Source organism: Eublepharis macularius, chromosome 2 (genome assembly GCF_028583425.1).
Source record: "Eublepharis macularius isolate TG4126 chromosome 2, MPM_Emac_v1.0, whole genome shotgun sequence".
Lineage (NCBI taxonomy): Eukaryota > Metazoa > Chordata > Lepidosauria > Squamata > Eublepharidae > Eublepharis > Eublepharis macularius.
In genome coordinates, this window is record NC_072791.1 from 235,443,014 (window position 1) to 235,459,422 (window position 16,409).

Genomic DNA, 16,409 nt, shown 5'->3' on the forward strand with positions numbered 1-16,409 from the left:
TAACATGGAGGAGTGGGGAATGATGTAAGCCACTTTGAGTCCCGACTGGGGAGAAAAGCGGGGTATAAATGAAGTAAAGAAATAAATAAAACCCAACCCAGTGTTATGAATGGGTTTGAGTCTATGTATTTAGGTACTTTGCAAGTTTCACCTAGGTCATGAAGCCTGATGTTTGTCCTCATAGCAGCCTACCCTTAACTCAGCAGGAGTTTTTCCTCTGTCTGTCTGTCTGTCTGTAGAACTGGCTGCCCAGTTCGTTTTGTTCTGGAACGAGATGATGACATGATCATACCTGGAGGCCGACACCCTTTTTGGGGGAAATACAAAGTAAGCAATACTGGTTCTTCTGCCGTGTTCTGCTTAGGTAATACAAAAGATACAGTTTCATATCCTCTGGTCTAAATTTTTCCTCACTACTCAATACTTTCTCACTTTCTCAGAACTTCTGAGAGATTACTGTGTCCCAGAAGTAATTATTCCACATGGTGCATCAATAGTGTCGCCAGGCCCCTCTACCCTCCTGGGGGGACGGGGGGGAGCTGGTGCTTACCTCATGCCAGCAGCGTTTCTCCTGTTGTGTGTGTGTGCACAAAGTGCACACAAAGTGCACACACACACTCTCGGCACATGCAGGATGACATCATTTTCGGTGGTGATGTCATTGCAAAGGAAGCACAGGAGCCTTCGCCCAGCCGGCATGACAACGTCTCTCCCAGAAGTGCTGTCATCGTACCCTGTCCCCCAGAGTGCACGCACCACGCTTGTTCCCAGGGTACCTGCCAGTGGTGGGCAACCTCCAGTAGGGGGCTTGCCCTCGCCCGGCAATTACCGGCGGATGGGCAGGCAAGGAGGCAAACCCCAGGAGTTTCCCTGCCACTGGTGGACCCCTAGGAACCCTCCGCATCAACCATCTAGTCAACAATGAAAATTATGCACACGCAGGAACCCGGAAAGACTTGTGGGGGCGTCTTATTTCCTCCTCACTCCCCACCCCCTGGTCAGTCCCTTTCCCCCTTCCCTGAAAGCCCCCATTGCCTCCCCCTCTTCCTGATCCCTCCCCTCCTTCCCACCCCTCAGCCAACCCACCTACTCCTGTCTCCTGTCCTGTTCCCTCCTTCCCCACCCCTGGCAGCCTCCGTCTGGGGTAACTATGGCCCAGTTGCACAGTGGGGAACCTGCAAGGACTCTTTCCCCTTGGAGAAGGAGGGGCCTCAGTGAACTATAATACCCTCGAGTCCGCCCGCCAAAGCGGCCATTTCCTCCAGAGGAACTGATCTCTCCAGTCTGGGGAGCTTTTGTAATTCTGGGGGATCTCCAGGCCACACCTGGGGGTCGGCAACCCTGTCCCCAAATGTAAGAATACCCTTTTAAAAATGTTATACACAAAAAAAAATATTACTGGACAAGATTGTAACTTGTATGTGAATGTAAAACAATCTTTTTTTGGTTGCATACCTGGGGAGAAAACAAGACTTGCATTTGAGTGAATATTGCATTTGCTGCCTATTAGCTGTACTGTTCATTAGCATAATTTCAATTAATCTATAATAAAATAAAGGCCAGTAAAATATCTCACTATCATTCATTATCAGTTGTCAACTGTTGTGTTTATCAAAATTAGATGCAGCATAAAGTTAGCACTGTTTTTTATTCTTTTTATCCCCTTTCAGATTGGGGTTTGTTTGCTTTTTGGTCAAGTAAAAGATGGGGGAAATACCTGGCTGGTCTTACAGGCCTTGTGAGATATTGGTGCCAAACGCTTAAAGAATGACACGGGCGAATATTCTTCATTAAAACATAGCTCTGTTTTCTTTTCAATTTATGAAACCTGCCATGCAAACAACAGAAAGTAAAAAACGTACTAAAGCCTTTTTAAAATGTATTAAGTTCAAGGTCCTCTATTTTTACAGCTTACCATAAGATTTGCCACAAATTTTAGAAAATTAATAATATGTAATGGATATCACTATTGTGCTGTTTTGTTTTTAGGTGGGGTTCATGAATGATGGGAAAATCGAAGCTGTTGACCTTGAATATTATATAAATGGTGGGTGCACAAAAGATTGTTCTGATTGGGTAAGTTTCTCACAAAATTCACAGCACATTCACAGCTAGAAAAATGGGATAAAGTGGGTTTGGTTATGTCTTGTGAGGGAGGAAGAATTTCTTGACTTATATTATTAGCTTCTCTTATATCCTCAAGACAGATGTACAGAATTTCAGCCCATCCAGCCTTTTTGACCCATCTTTGCAGATTCCACAAGGCACAGGGGTGGGGGGAGGCTGTGGCTCCATGGTGGAACATCTCTGCTTTGCATGCCTGGTGTGTCCTTCCAAAGAATCAGGTAGCAGGGGATGAGAAAGACCTCTGCCTGACATCTTGGAGGGCCACTGCCGGTCAGTAGAATTAGGTAACCCACCCTGAGTCTCAGTGAGAAAGTTAGACCATAAATGACGTAAATAAAATAAATAGATAAATAGATAAATATACTGAGCAGAAAACAGACCAGTGTTATGACAGTATATGGCTGCTTTCTATGTTTATGAGTTCACAATTACAAATTTACTATCTATCCCTATGCACTAGGTAGTAGAGTATGTGGTGCTACTAAGTTTTAATGCTTATGACATCCCCAACTTCCGGTGTCGCGGACGTGCCTGCAAGACTAATTTGCCATCGAATACCGCATTTCGAGGATTCGGTTTCCCGCAAACAGGCCTTTCTGCAGAAATGTGGGTTTCAGCCGTGGCAGACGAGCTTGGCTTGCCTCATGAGAAGGTGAATAAAGGAATAATAAGTCATCTTGGGGGACTAATTTAGCATGAAACTATACGTTGAGCAAATGTTTTTTTCTGAAGCCCATATTGAGTATTATGTGAATGGTGGGTGATAGGGCACTTGTAGGGGAAAATCAGCAGTAGAGGCTATACCCGCCAATGTCCCCGTGCAAATGTCCTTCTTCATAAAGCTCATGTTTTCCCAGCCAGGTTTCCTTGCATTTTGGGGACCTGTCTGGGAAATTAAGGATGGCTTCAGAAGAGGGCATTTTTATGGGTGAATTGTGGAGGGAAGTAGGTCAAAATTCTCTTCATAGAATCACAGAGTTAGGAGGGGTCTTACAGGCCATCTAGCCCAACCCCTTGTCCAATGCAACAGTTTCCCCAGGAAATGCCCCATCTCCAATTCCCACATTAACGTTTCAAGGGAAACAAGAGATTGGGAACCCCAAATTTCCTTCATAGTATAGTTTCGCTGTTTGCAAATGGCCACCGCCCTGAATTCATGACAAATATTGGCCAAGACAGAAAACAAGCATCAGGATACATAGTGTGATTCAGGATTAAACCCCTGGAGCATTTCTGTTCTTCATTTTGGGGTGAGTTTTCACATGTTGATTGTACAAATCTCTCTAAGTTAGGGGAATATTAGAAAAACAAATGTAATCTTCTGCACTGGAAAATAGTTCAAAGGCCGCCTTGGGTGGTAAAACCAAGAGGCCAAGATCACAGTCCGGAGCCATGTGAGGGCACACTTAAAGCTGCCTTTATGGACCCATCGCACTTTTTTTTTTTGCCCCAGTCTAGAGAAAGTTGATTTTAAATGAGACTGAAGCTCAACAAACTCCTCCTGGGTGAGGACCTTGCAGGAGCATCTGTAGAATAATTTCCTGGGGATGAGGGAAGAGTAGACGTTAATCTACTGTGATGCTTTGACGGTTAATTCTCTTGGATTCATGAAGTTTTTCATATTGTTCTCCTCAAATGGGTGGGGAGTCACAATGTGGTCCTTATTGGGAGCTTGATGGTAGCCCTGCCTCTACATCTTTCTATAGGAAGGTCATTTTGCTTAGAAAGAGCTACTATTTTTAAAAAACAAAACAAAACTTGGGTGTGTAAAGTCTGAGCCTTATGTTTGAACTTCTGCTGTGTTGACTATTGCCACCTGAACAAACCCTCTCTTCACCATGAGAATCTATTTAAATGTTTTTGCCTTTTCTTGCCGGAGACGGCAGAAGAAAATATCAATGATGGTCAAAAGTGTGTGTGGGGGGCCTTTACTAAATGTTTCTAGTTTGTATACCCTTTCATCATCTTCATCAATACTTTCCTCCTGCCTTCTTCAAGAAGTTTAAGAGGCACTTTATATTGTTGTTTTTAGGGCTGATTCTTGGGTCCCCATGAATTAATATCTCTGATTATTCCAGGAGAAAAGTTGTCATTTAAAAAAAAATAGCAGCTGCATGACCCAGAGTAGCACAGAGAGTCAGTGATGAGGTGGACTAGTAACAATACTTTCTGGCACTTGTGGAGTCAAACACTTTGATAGCAGAGTGTGGTTGGAGCACCACATTACCATTGGAAGGCCCATAATACAGCAACCTTGCTAAAGCTGAAGAGCGCTGGGTCTGGTTGTTGCCTGGACAGTACACCCTCTGGGAATCCCATGCGCCTGAGCTCCACAATGGGAAAAGGTGGAAATTGATTTAATAACTAATAAGCTGAGGAAAGGAAAGGTAATTAACAGGAAAATATTTTCCAAGATTGATTTGCAAGGCACAAATAATGATCTCTCACATGTCTCCTTGTGAAGGTCCGGGAGATGAACATGTTCAAAACAGTCACTCTTACTCCCTACAAGCAAGAGATTGATCCCAGGAATCTGGTTGTGTGTTGGAAAGAATGCTTTAAGAAGTCTGATTATCACAACAGGAGAAAAGCAATAGAGGAATTTAACAAGCAAAACTACTGGAAGAAGAAAGGGATTGCGATCATTCCCATGCTGTATTCAGTTGGAACCAGCTACGCATATTACCACCAGGTAACCATTCTATAGGGGTGTGCAAGGAAAAAACTTTCGGCTTTCTTGTTTCGGGATTACCCGAAACAAGATTCTCTACCGTCATTAGCCGAAAGCCGAAACAAGAATCTCTTTCGGGATTCGGCATTCTTTCGGCATTCTTTCGGCATTCTTTCGGGTTTTTTTTTTGGGAAAATGCCTCCGTCTTTCAGGACGCCTGGAGGAGGCATTTTCCCACCAAATAAGCCCAAAATTGGTGGGGACCTTCCTCTAACCCTTCTCTAACAACTACCCAAGTTTCAGACAGATTGGACTTTGGGGGGCCATGTTATGGCCCCCCAAAGCAGGTCCCCCCATCCTCCCCATAAGAAAGCAAAGGAGCAGCATATTGTTAGCATGCTGCTGCTGATCTTTCTTCATTATTTCCTATGGGGAAAAAATGAAGAGGCAGGCTTCCTTTGCCAGGGGTGGCATTTTGCATGCAAAATGCCCCCTCACCCTCAGGGGCCCTTCTCCCACCCCTCCTCCCACCCCCCACCAAGGCTCAGCCTGCTCCCACTTGGGGGGGCCATTTCATGGCCTCCCCAAGTAGGTGCTCTAATCTCTACCACTGACAGCTGGGGGAGGCTTGTGTTGCCAGGGGTGGCATTTTGCATGCAAAATGCCCCCCAGCCCTCAGGGGCCCTTCTCCCACCCCTCCTCCCACCCCCCACCAAGGCTCAGCCTGCTCCCACTTGGGGGGCCATTTCATGGCCTCCCCAAGTAGGTGCTCTCAGCCCCTAAAGTCCACCCCTCACAGCCCCACACAAACCCAATTCCCCCCCAGCTGCCACACACAGACCCAAATCCCCCCAGTAGCCCCTCACAGACCCAAATCAACCCCCACCTGCCCCACACCCACCATAACCCCAGGAACAGGCTGGCCTGCCCTCCCCTTTTGGGAACCCCTAAACTCTCTTTCCCAGGGCAGTTCTGCACAGACAAGGGGTGCCACAATGGTGGCAGTGCCAAATCGTCCCTGGGAAAGAGCACCTGCCCTGGCACACAGACAACCACCCCCCTGACCCCCCCACCACCCGCAGAGAAGGCTGGCCAGCCTGCCCCATTGTTCCCTATGCTGGGAACCAACCTCCCATCAAAGAAGGGAACACAGACACACAATCATTAAGTTTAAAAAACCTTTATTTTCTCATTTTCAAATTACAAGTGGTCAACAAATCACAACATATTACACTTATTGTCCCTCATAGCACAACACAACACAATTAACTACACATCAGAGAATCTTAAACACAATTTTTTTTTTGAAATGGACAAACAGTAAAGTTTTGAACATTACAACAGGTTACATAGTGAGCGGGCACAACAGGGCATGGAAACAGAAGATGATCATAATAACTACCAGCCTAATACAACTCTCCCTCCATAACATGACTTAATGGGGGGGAACCACTGCAACAAAATCCCCCCCCAACCCTCTGGGGCCCTTCTCCCACCCTTCCTCCCATCCCCCCACCAAGGCTCAGCCTGCTCCCACTTGGGGGGGCCATTTCATGGCCTCCCCAAGTGGGTGCTCTGCTCTCATCTCTACCACTGACAGCTGGGAGAGGCTTGTCTTGCCAGGGGTGGCATTTTGCATGCCAAATGCCACCCTTACCCTCAGGGGCCCTTCTCCCACCCTTCCCCCCACCCCCCACCACATGCATTCCTTGACAATCAAGAAATCTGGAGTTAAATATAATGTGCATGTAAGTCCCTCAAAGACAGAAGCAATATGGAGGTAATGACCCATTTGATTTCCACAACCTCAGACACAATTAGGGATCCGTTTCCCCTTGGTGGGGGATCCCCCACTCTCACCTATCACCCCGAAGGGGGAAAGTCAGTGAATGAGCCTTCAAGGTACGCTCCAGGGGCTGCTGCCGTGATGTCACTGATGTCATCTGGCTGCCCTGAGAGTATTCCTGTGCTTTGCAGTGGGCTGATTTGGGCCCTACAGGCCAAAGCAGGATCCCTTGTGGCCCAAATCTGCCTGCTGTGAATTGTGCGTGCTCCCCAGCCTTGTGTGATGATCACATCACTTCCTAGAACAGACATCATCATGCCAGAGCATTGCCATTAAATGATCATGCGTGTGTGAACAGACCCTAAGTATCCTGTAGGCTTCAGTGATGGTATAGTAATGTTTTCACTCACATTATAGAGAGAGAGAGAGACAGAGAAGGGGGGGAGGCACTGAACCTAGATTATTTCTTCTATTTTACTGTCCCCTTCCAAAGCCAGGGTGGCATTGGCACAATGCCCCCCTCCCCCCGGCCAGAGCCTTAGTACCAGTATGCATTGACAGGCCCATGCATCATAGTCCTTTTTGAGACCCAGCCAAGTTGTGTGCCTTTTGGAGAAAAATGTTCAAGTTGCTGGTGGGGGTATGAACAATTTTTAGATATCCACTGTAGTGCAATGGCTAGAGAGTTGGTCTAGAATCTGGCAGACTCTGATTCTGTGCCTTGTAGGCTTGATGGATGTTCTTGGCTCAGCCTAAGTAAACAATTGTGTTGTGTTTTCCAGAGGCAGTCTAGGTGATTTTGGGGCCCTGGACAAATGTTCTGGACGGGGCCCCAGAACCAGTGCCGCCCCACCACTGGCTCCTTGCCAAGGCCAAGCAATTTGGTCACCTAGGCCCCAGATAGAGTGGGCAGGAGTGCGTTGTTTCCTTCCTCCCCCCCCTCCACCCCCTCATACAACTAAGAAGGCCATCGGTGGAGTCACTCCAATGTGAGGCATGGAGCAGCTGTCTATTGTTAGCCTGGTTGTGATGAGGGTGAAACAAATCAAGGGAGAACAGCACTGTGTAAACCACTCTAGGTTCCCATGGGGGAGAAAACCGGGGCATAAGATAAACCTTTAATTTGGTGGGGAGGGGGTATATACATTTTATGTGTATGTGTCTGTATGTTTTATGCATTCAAATCACTTGTGGTGTACTTTAGAATTATATTGAGCTCCACAGTATCCCAAAAACCTTGTCCATGTATTGCAAACCGAAGTCAATCTACCACATCTAGGGTATTCTTCTTTTCCCTACTGCCTTCAATTTTTCTTAGCATTATTGTCTTTTCTAGTGAACCTTGTCTTCTCATGATGTGACATAAGCACTATCATCAATTGATATCTTCAAGGGAGAAAGCAGGCCTGATTTGGTCTGGATGCCACTTACATGTCTTTTTCGGAGTCCATGGTACATGTAAATTGAAACTTTCTTCCCACTTCACAGTGTGAATGCTTTTTCCTCCTATGAGCTTTGTCTAAATTTTACTGTGCTGATACTGCTCATTTGGCCAAAAGGCCTGCCCTTGATCAATGCCACATTAAATACTTCATAATAAAAATATGTTTTTAGAACCATTTAAAAGTGTCCTTAAGTGCCATACGCTGATTTAAAAAAACATAAGCTAAATGTTTGGGAACACAACCAGATATGTGAATGACTGAAATGCAGCCCAATCCCACTGCTACTTAAAATCCATTTTTGATGGAGGTCTGGATTGTCTTACATTGGTGTCATTGGGCTTGGAATCAGGAACCTGGAAGTGTTCCATGGGGGCTACAACTTTCATGCCAAGGCTAAGAGGGTGGGAACGGGATCTCTCTGGGGTGGCAAACTCTGGCCTTGGAAGTTACTGGCAATTTGGGGGTGGGACTTGTGGAAAGGAGAATCTGAGTAGGGATCTCCCCCAGAATCCATGGTCCGCATTTGCCCTCTAAAGAGATTGCCCTTGGAAGCAGCCAGTTTCTCTGTAGGGAACTACTCTCTCTAACCTGAACTCAAGCCCAACCAGGAGTTTGGCAGCCCTAGGAAAATTTCAGAAAAAGATGGCAAAGGAGGGCCAGCAACTGATAGAGGCACGGAAGCCCACACCAGGACAGTAGCAGGGGCCTACTTGGGCACAAGGGACGACCAGTGCTCTCATCCCCCATAGTCCACCCCTTACAGCCCCACACAAACCCAGTTCCCCCACCCCAGCTGCCACACACAGACCCAAATCCTCCACTCAGCCCCTCTCAGAACCAAAACCACCCTCAGCTGCCCCACACCCAGTACCCCAGGAACAGGCTGGCCAGCCTGCCCCATTGTTCCCTATGCTGGGAACCAACCTCCCATCAAAGAAGGGAACACAGACACACAATCATTAAGTTTAAAAAACCTTTATTTTCTCATTTTCAAATTACAAGTGGTCAACAAATCACAACACATTACACTTATTGTCCCTCATAGCACAACACAACACAATTAACTACACATCAGAGAATCTTAAACACAATTTTTCTTTTGAAATGGACAAACAGTAAAGTTTTGAACATTACAACAGGTTACATAGTGAGCGGGCACAACAGGGCATGGAAACAGAAGATGATCATAACTATCAGCCTAATACAACTCTCCCTCCATAAAACGACTTAATGGGGGGGAACCACTGCAACAGGGTCCAGCAGAACCAATGTCATTTCCTGTGGCTGTGCTTTCAGTTCAGACACACAAAGCTGAACTGGGCACTTCCAAGGCACTGGACAATGGTATTTCTGGAGCAGTTCTGCAGAGGTCTCCCCCCACCCCCACACCAGCCTCAGAATTTACCTGGGAACATCTGTGAGAGATCATCATTGGCCGGTGCCCATCCACCACTCTTCCCGCATCCCCCAACCATGCAAACCCAACATTAACATCTAATTTTTTTTTTTTTAAACATGAACATTCAATCAACTTTTAAAAAACATAATCACAACTTTTTTGGGGTTTTTTTTTTTTTTACATGAACATTCAATCAACTTTTAAAAAACATAATCACAACATTTTTTTTTTGGTTTTTTTTCCTTTTTTTTACATGAACAGAACATCAACTTTCAAAAAACAGTACAACAATTCTTCTACAATTTTTTTTTACAAGGATTTCATCTGATAGAAACACCTAAGCAATCCCTATCTAACCTGTTTCTCCCTCCAGTAGCAATCCATGTTTCTGGGGCATTATTTTTCATAATAAATTTGGTCCCACAGGGTATGTCTCAGTGATGGGAGATGTTTTGAATACCCTGGGGGGGGGCTTTCAAATTGCTGGGTGTTTTCCCTTTGCCACTGGTTCCTAACCACCCTCCCTCTACTGGCCGGTTTTAACTGTATATACAGGGTTTTATACAGGGGAGAGCGCGATTCCAAAGGATTGGACTCATAGAGGATGCAGGCCACAAGTTGGGCTCACCTCAGTCACTCTGGAAGTCCAGTCCTGAGAAATCGAAGAGGCGAGAGTTGACCTTCAGGAAGGTCAACTGCTCGACTCTCCATGGGAGAAGGCGAGTGCGATGTGGGCCGACAATGTCGCCCGCATGTGAAAAGACGCGCTCGCTCTCCACGCTCGTCGGAGGGCATGAGAGCAGCCGCTGCGCCTCGAGGGAGAGGTCCGGCCAGACCGACTCCTTCCTGGCCCAGTAGCTGAGCGGATCGGTGGAGAGCGACTCGCAGGGCTCCGCGAGGTAGTCCCTGACCATCGCCTCCGCCGGATCCTCTCTCACGGTCCTCACGACCCCAGAGGGGACGAGGGCCCACCGGAGCATCTCCATCTCCATCGGCACTCCGGTGGTGGCCTCGGGGGGGGCCTGCGCAGAGGGGGCGTCAGAGGGACCCGCACGGCAGGGCCCCTCTTGCGTCCCCCCTGTCGACAGGCGCCCCCTCTTGGCCTGCCTGCGCCTCACCCAAGAGCAGAGGCCGTCTCTGGCTTGGGTGAGGTTCCCGTCCCGCTCGGCGAAAGTGCCCTTTATGCGCGGGTCACACATGGTCGCCAACATGTATGACTCTTCCTTAGTGAGAGGAGTTAGCCTGGCAGCTATGCCCTGCTGCAGCCTTCTCACTAATGCGCGCACCGCTGGAACAAGGTCAGCACGGGGCGCGACCCGGTCTGCAAAGGTGGCCAGATTCCTCTGGAGCGTGTGCACCAGGGGAATGACCAGACCGAGGGTCGCCGTGTCTGACGAGACCGCCACAGTGAAGTCCTTGAAGGGCTTCAGGACCTCCACTGTCTGGGTGATGGTGAGCCAATCCTCCCGGCTGAACTCACCCACCTGACTCGCACCGCGGTTCTCGGAGAGCCACGCGTGGAGTGCGGCCTTCTGCTCCACCAAGCGCTCAAGCATGGCGCAGGTGGAGTTCCAGCGAGTGCTGACGTCAGTGATCAGAGCGTGCTCTGGCACACCTGTCCTGACCTGTGTCTGGCGCAGTTCGTGCGTGGCCTTCACGCTGCGCGAGAAGTGACCCGTGAGCCTCCGACATTTCTGGACAAGTAACTGGAGTTCACGGGTCCGGGTATCCACGGGTTCCTTCGAGGAGCCCAACCCCAGCGCATCTCTCACCACTAGGTGAAGCTTGTGAGCGGCACAGTAGACGCTCTCTCGGCTCACTAGATGCGCCGCTGCCCTCATGTTCTTGCCACCGTCCGTCACCATGCATCCCACGGTGGCGGGTCCCTGGCCTATCCACTCGTCCAACTGTCTCCTTAAGGTGGCAGCGATGTTCTCCGCCGTGTGGGACACGTCGAGCACCTCGGCGTGAAGCAAGGCCTTGCAGTAGCCGGCCTGGCGGTCTCGCATCCTTCCCTGTCTAGCTGTGCTAGGCACCTCCCCCCGGCCCCCACCCAGAACCGACTCGGGTTCCCACCAGTGAGCAGTAAGCGAGAGGTACGCTTGCTGCACACTTGGGCAGGTCCAGATGTCCGATGTGAAGTGCACAGTTCTCCCGGCAACCCGGGACAGCTGTGCCTTCACATGATCCCTGGCAGCCCTGTAAAACGAGGGCACCACCGATCTGCTCAACGACGTGCGAGCAGGGACGGCGTACCAGGGAAAGCAATCTTGGAGCAGCCCTGAGAAGCCGAAGTCTTCAACTACGGAATACGGTTGCCCATCCACTGCTATCATGTTGACGATGTGGCGCGTGATGCGCCTGCTCGCCCTCCGGATCCCCTCTCTGGGCACACTAGCGCCCTGCATACCAAGCATCTCCGGGAGAGAGGCTTGGCGTCCCTTTCCTGCAGGTACCCTTGGGGGGAGAGCACCAGAGGAGCCTGCCTCCTTCTGGCTAGCTGGCGGCCGTGCAGCGCCACTCGAACCCTCCTCCCGAAGAAGCACCGCCTGGTGGTGCCTCTTCATATGGTACCTCATCCCAGACGTGGAGAGATGCCACACATCTTTGCCACGGCTGACGCGCTGCCTACAATGCAGGCACAGGGCTGCTCGGGGATCCTCCGCTGCCTGGAAGTGCTTCCAGATTTCGGAGGAAAAGGGCATCCCACGCTTCCCAGGAGAAGCGCTTTCGGGACCACCCTGCGGCACCTCCTGTGAGGTGCTCTGGCCGGACACACCGTGTCCCACTCTCGGCCGGGCAGGTGGGGATGGACGAGGCTGAAGGGGCAGAGATGTGGGCTCTTCCACCACAGTCTCTGCCTCTTCCTCCCGCGTCCTCTCCTCCTGCACAGCCGCGAGAGGCCTGCTGCTGGCCTCAGAGGAAACTGGGGTGGACCGCCCCAGGGGGGGTCTCACGGGCAGTTCCTCCAACATCCTCCGGGTTCCTGGGGTGAGCGGGAGCGCAGGGAAAGTCATGTGCTCCGCGCCCATCCCAGGAGACACCACATGCTGCCCCTCCTCCAGCAGCTGGCTCGCAACCACTGGAGGAGGAGGAGCCTCAGCAGCAGGCCCCCGCCCAGTGCCAGCCCCTGCCTCACGCACCCGGGTTGGGGGTGGCCCTCCAGCAGCTGCCTCAGGAAAGAGAGTCTTGCGAACCCTCTTCCTGTCACCAGAAGCCAGGCTGGTGAACGGCAGCAGCGCAGGGGAGGGCCTCCTCCGCTCAGATGGAGGGGCTGCCGCAGCAGTCCCCCTCCCCCTCCCCTCCTCCCCTCTAGATTTCTCCCTAGCCTTTCCCCCGGGGCCCCTCTCTGCTTTCCTCTCCGACATACTTTCCCCTCCCAAATTCAACCCTAACTAATCAGAAAAGATTTAGAAAACAAAGGTCAACTTTGTTTTCAAGACCTAACTAACCTGCTCTAAATCTGTGCTTCTAGTGGCTCTGTGACTTGGAGATGAACAATCAAGTGCCTTTTTAAGCAACCCTATTTATGTCAGGGAACCTGAGCCTGCCAATCAGCTGAATTCCTCTGGAATTGAGCTGGCCCTAAACCCCAATAACAGGTGACAAAGCCTTAAACACTCACACACTAGTATGCCCGGGCCGGCCTGGCACCACCACGGGTGCCAGAGATGGGCAGTGGAACCCTAGTTATGGGGGCACTAATGGGAAGCCTATTGACAGCTATTACAAATTTATATATATATATATATATATATATATATATATATATATATATATATAGAATTCAAACCTAACACTCACTCACTAATGCTTTCCCTGCTGAGTCCCTATTTAGTTTTTTAAAAAAAACTAGGCTCGGTTTCCCTAATAATTATGTTGAGGGCAATTATCCACTGATCACCTACCAACTGGCCTACCTACCTAAGAGACACTATTTAGCGGGACCGATGTATCTGTGGTATGTCGGTGTGGGGTGTGGATGTGGTGTTTTGAAGATGAGCCTCCCCCCTCCCAAGCTAGCAAGAACCCACCCCCAAGGCCACCCAAATGTGAACCCGGACTCGCTCACAGTAACACCAGTCCTGCAGTCCAGCGATGTTCAGGCAGTCTTGCAGCTGGTCCTCCTCTCCTCCACGATGCTGTCAAGAAAATTGGAAATGTTAGCAGAGTCAACACCACACGCCGCACACGCAACCCCCAAAATTCAAGGCCCCGTTGCACAAGCCAAGTCAGCCCCCCCCCCCTTAAAGGCTAGGGCCAACCAGCAGCAAAACAAAACACACCCACCCAGCAGAGCTTCTGGCCTGTGCAGGCCAAAAGCTGGCACACTCATTTTTTAGTCCTGTGAAACAGTAGTTCAAGCCCACCCCACACTCAAACTTGAAAAATGAAACATGAAAGAAAGCAGGCACTGCGATCAATGCTGGCCCCCCTAACCCCCAAACAATATCCTCTTGCCCAACCAGAAAATGCCCCCCCCAGCCCAAGCCATAAAGACAGAGCCAAAGCATATGCTCGCAGGTAGGCACAGCAGCAGACATAAGCTCAAAAACCAAATTTAACAACAACCCTACCAGTCCACCAGTGCAGATGTCCAGCAATGTTGATCCTCCACGCAGAGATCTGCAGGCCGATGTCCACCAAGTGCAGTCCAGTCCAGAAGAGGTCCACCAACGATAAACAACCTGAATGTGAAGCAAAACAGTGAGTGCCAGGCCAGCAAACGGGAAGGGTTACCAAAGCCGGAGCAGCAGGCCTGTGTGTGGGCCGAAGGCTGGCACAGTTGATCAGGACGGAGCCTGTTGGGAATCCTTGCAAGCAGGGGACCAGACACAGAAAAGCAAGCCACACCATTCCAGATTGTGGAGCACAACTGTGAGTGCCAGGCCAGCAACCAAAAAGGGTTACCTTGGCCAAAGCAGCATACCTGTGTGTGGCCCACAGGCTGGCACAGTTGATCAGGACGGAGCCTGTTGGGAATCCTTGCAAGCAGGGGACCAGACACAGAAAAGCAAGCCACACCATTCCAGATTGTGAAGCACAACTGTGAGAGCCAGCCAGAAGAAAGGCTTCTGGCCTGTGTAGGCCCAAAGCTGGCACACTCTTGTTTTAATCTTAAAACAGTGGATCAAGCTTAAAGAAGGCAAGCACAACAACCAATGCTGAAACCCCCCCCCCACCATCAAACATTGTCTGCCCAACCTGTCCCCCAGGCCATACCTGTGTGTGGCCCACAGGCTGGCACAGTTGATCAGGACGGAGCCTGTTGGGAATCCTTGCAAGCAGGGGACCAGACACAGAAAAGCAAGCCACACCATTCCAGATTGTGGAGCACAACTGTGAGAGCCAGCCAGAAGAAAGGCTTCTGGCCTGTGTAGGCCCAAAGCTGGCACACTCTTAAAACAGTGGATCAAGCTTAAAGAAGGCAAGCACAACAACCAATGCTGAACCCCCCCCCCACCATCAAACATTGTCTGCCCAACCTGTCCCCCAGGCCATACCTGTGTGTGGCCCACAGGCTGGCACAGTTGATCAGGACGGAGCCTGTTGGGAATCCTTGCAAGCAGGGGACCAGACACAGAAAAGCAAGCCACACCATTCCAGATTGTGGAGCACAACTGTGAGTGCCAGGCCTGCAACCAAAAAGGGTTACCTTGGCCAAAGCAGCATACCTGTGTGTGGCCCACAGGCTGGCACAGTTGATCAGGACGGAGCCTGTTGGGAATCCTTGCAAGCAGGGGACCAGACACAGAAAAGCAAGCCACACCATTCCAGATTGTGAAGCACAACTGTGAGAGCCAGCCAGAAGAAAGGCTTCTGGCCTGTGTAGGCCCAAAGCTGGCACACTCTTGTTTTAATCTTAAAACAGTGGATCAAGCTTAAAGAAGGCAAGCACAACAACCAATGCTGAAACCCCCCCCCCCCACCATCAAACATTGTCTGCCCAACCTGTCCCCCAGGCCATACCTGTGTGTGGCCCACAGGCTGGCACAGTTGATCAGGACGGAGCCTGTTGGGAATCCTTGCAAGCAGGGGACCAGACACAGAAAAGCAAGCCACACCATTCCAGATTGTGGAGCACAACTGTGAGAGCCAGCCAGAAGAAAGGCTTCTGGCCTGTGTAGGCCCAAAGCTGGCACACTCTTGTTTTAATCTTAAAACAGTGGGTCAAGCTTAAAGAAGGCAAGCACAACAACCAATGCTGAACCCCCCCCCACCACCATCAAACATTGTCTGCCCAACCTGTCCCCCAGGCCATACCTGTGTGTGGCCCACAGGCTGGCACAGTTGATCAGGACGGAGCCTGTTGGGAATCCTTGCAAGCAGGGGACCAGACACAGAAAAGCAAGCCACACCATTCCAGATTGTGGAGCACAACTGTGAGTGCCAGGCCTGCAACCAAAAAGGGTTACCTTGGCCAAAGCAGCATACCTGTGTGTGGCCCACAGGCTGGCACAGTTGATCAGGACGGAGCCTGTTGGGAATCCTTGCAAGCAGGGGACCAGACACAGAAAAGCAAGCCACACCATTCCAGATTGTGAAGCACAACTGTGAGAGCCAGCCAGAAGAAAGGCTTCTGGCCTGTGTAGGCCCAAAGCTGGCACACTCTTGTTTTAATCTTAAAACAGTGGATCAAGCTTAAAGAAGGCAAGCACAACAACCAATGCTGAAACCCCCACCCCACCATCAAACATTGTCTGCCCAACCTGTCCCCCAGGCCATGCCAAGAATAAACTGCAACACCTTTTTGCAGAGGCAGGCCACAGCAGCACATTGCCCAGCATCAAAAAAATTTACAAAAATTTAAAAAAGGCCTACCAGGTGTCCTCTCAGGATGTCCAGCACAGTTGATCCTCCAGGCAGATGTCCTCCAGGCTCCAGGTGCAGTCTCTCTTCTTCTCCTCTCTCGGTCACAGCTCAGCAGCAGCAGCAACAGAAGTGTTCCAGACAGTCTTGCTCCAAATTTAAATCCCCTGC

The 16,409-nt window shown here is 50.1% G+C and overlaps 1 protein-coding gene and 1 long non-coding RNA gene across 2 annotated transcripts in view; one reads left to right on the forward strand and one right to left on the reverse strand.

The window, feature by feature from the left end:
* Positions 1–16,409, forward strand: part of LOC129324707 (aldehyde oxidase 3-like) — a 147,162-nt gene that overhangs the window by 73,313 nt on the left and 57,440 nt on the right. Inside the window, exons 21-24 of the mRNA XM_054972081.1 lie at positions 240–327; positions 1,990–2,080; positions 2,592–2,779; positions 4,592–4,819. Of these exons, the coding sequence (XP_054828056.1) occupies positions 240–327; positions 1,990–2,080; positions 2,592–2,779; positions 4,592–4,819 (595 nt within the window). The remainder of the gene's footprint in view (positions 1–239; positions 328–1,989; positions 2,081–2,591; positions 2,780–4,591; positions 4,820–16,409) is intronic.
* Positions 13,410–16,392, reverse strand: LOC129324708 (uncharacterized). Its single transcript, XR_008596555.1, has 3 exons — positions 16,251–16,392; positions 14,006–14,116; positions 13,410–13,570 (listed from the first exon to the last, which is right to left on the reverse strand). It is a non-coding gene; the product is annotated as an uncharacterized LOC129324708 (long non-coding RNA).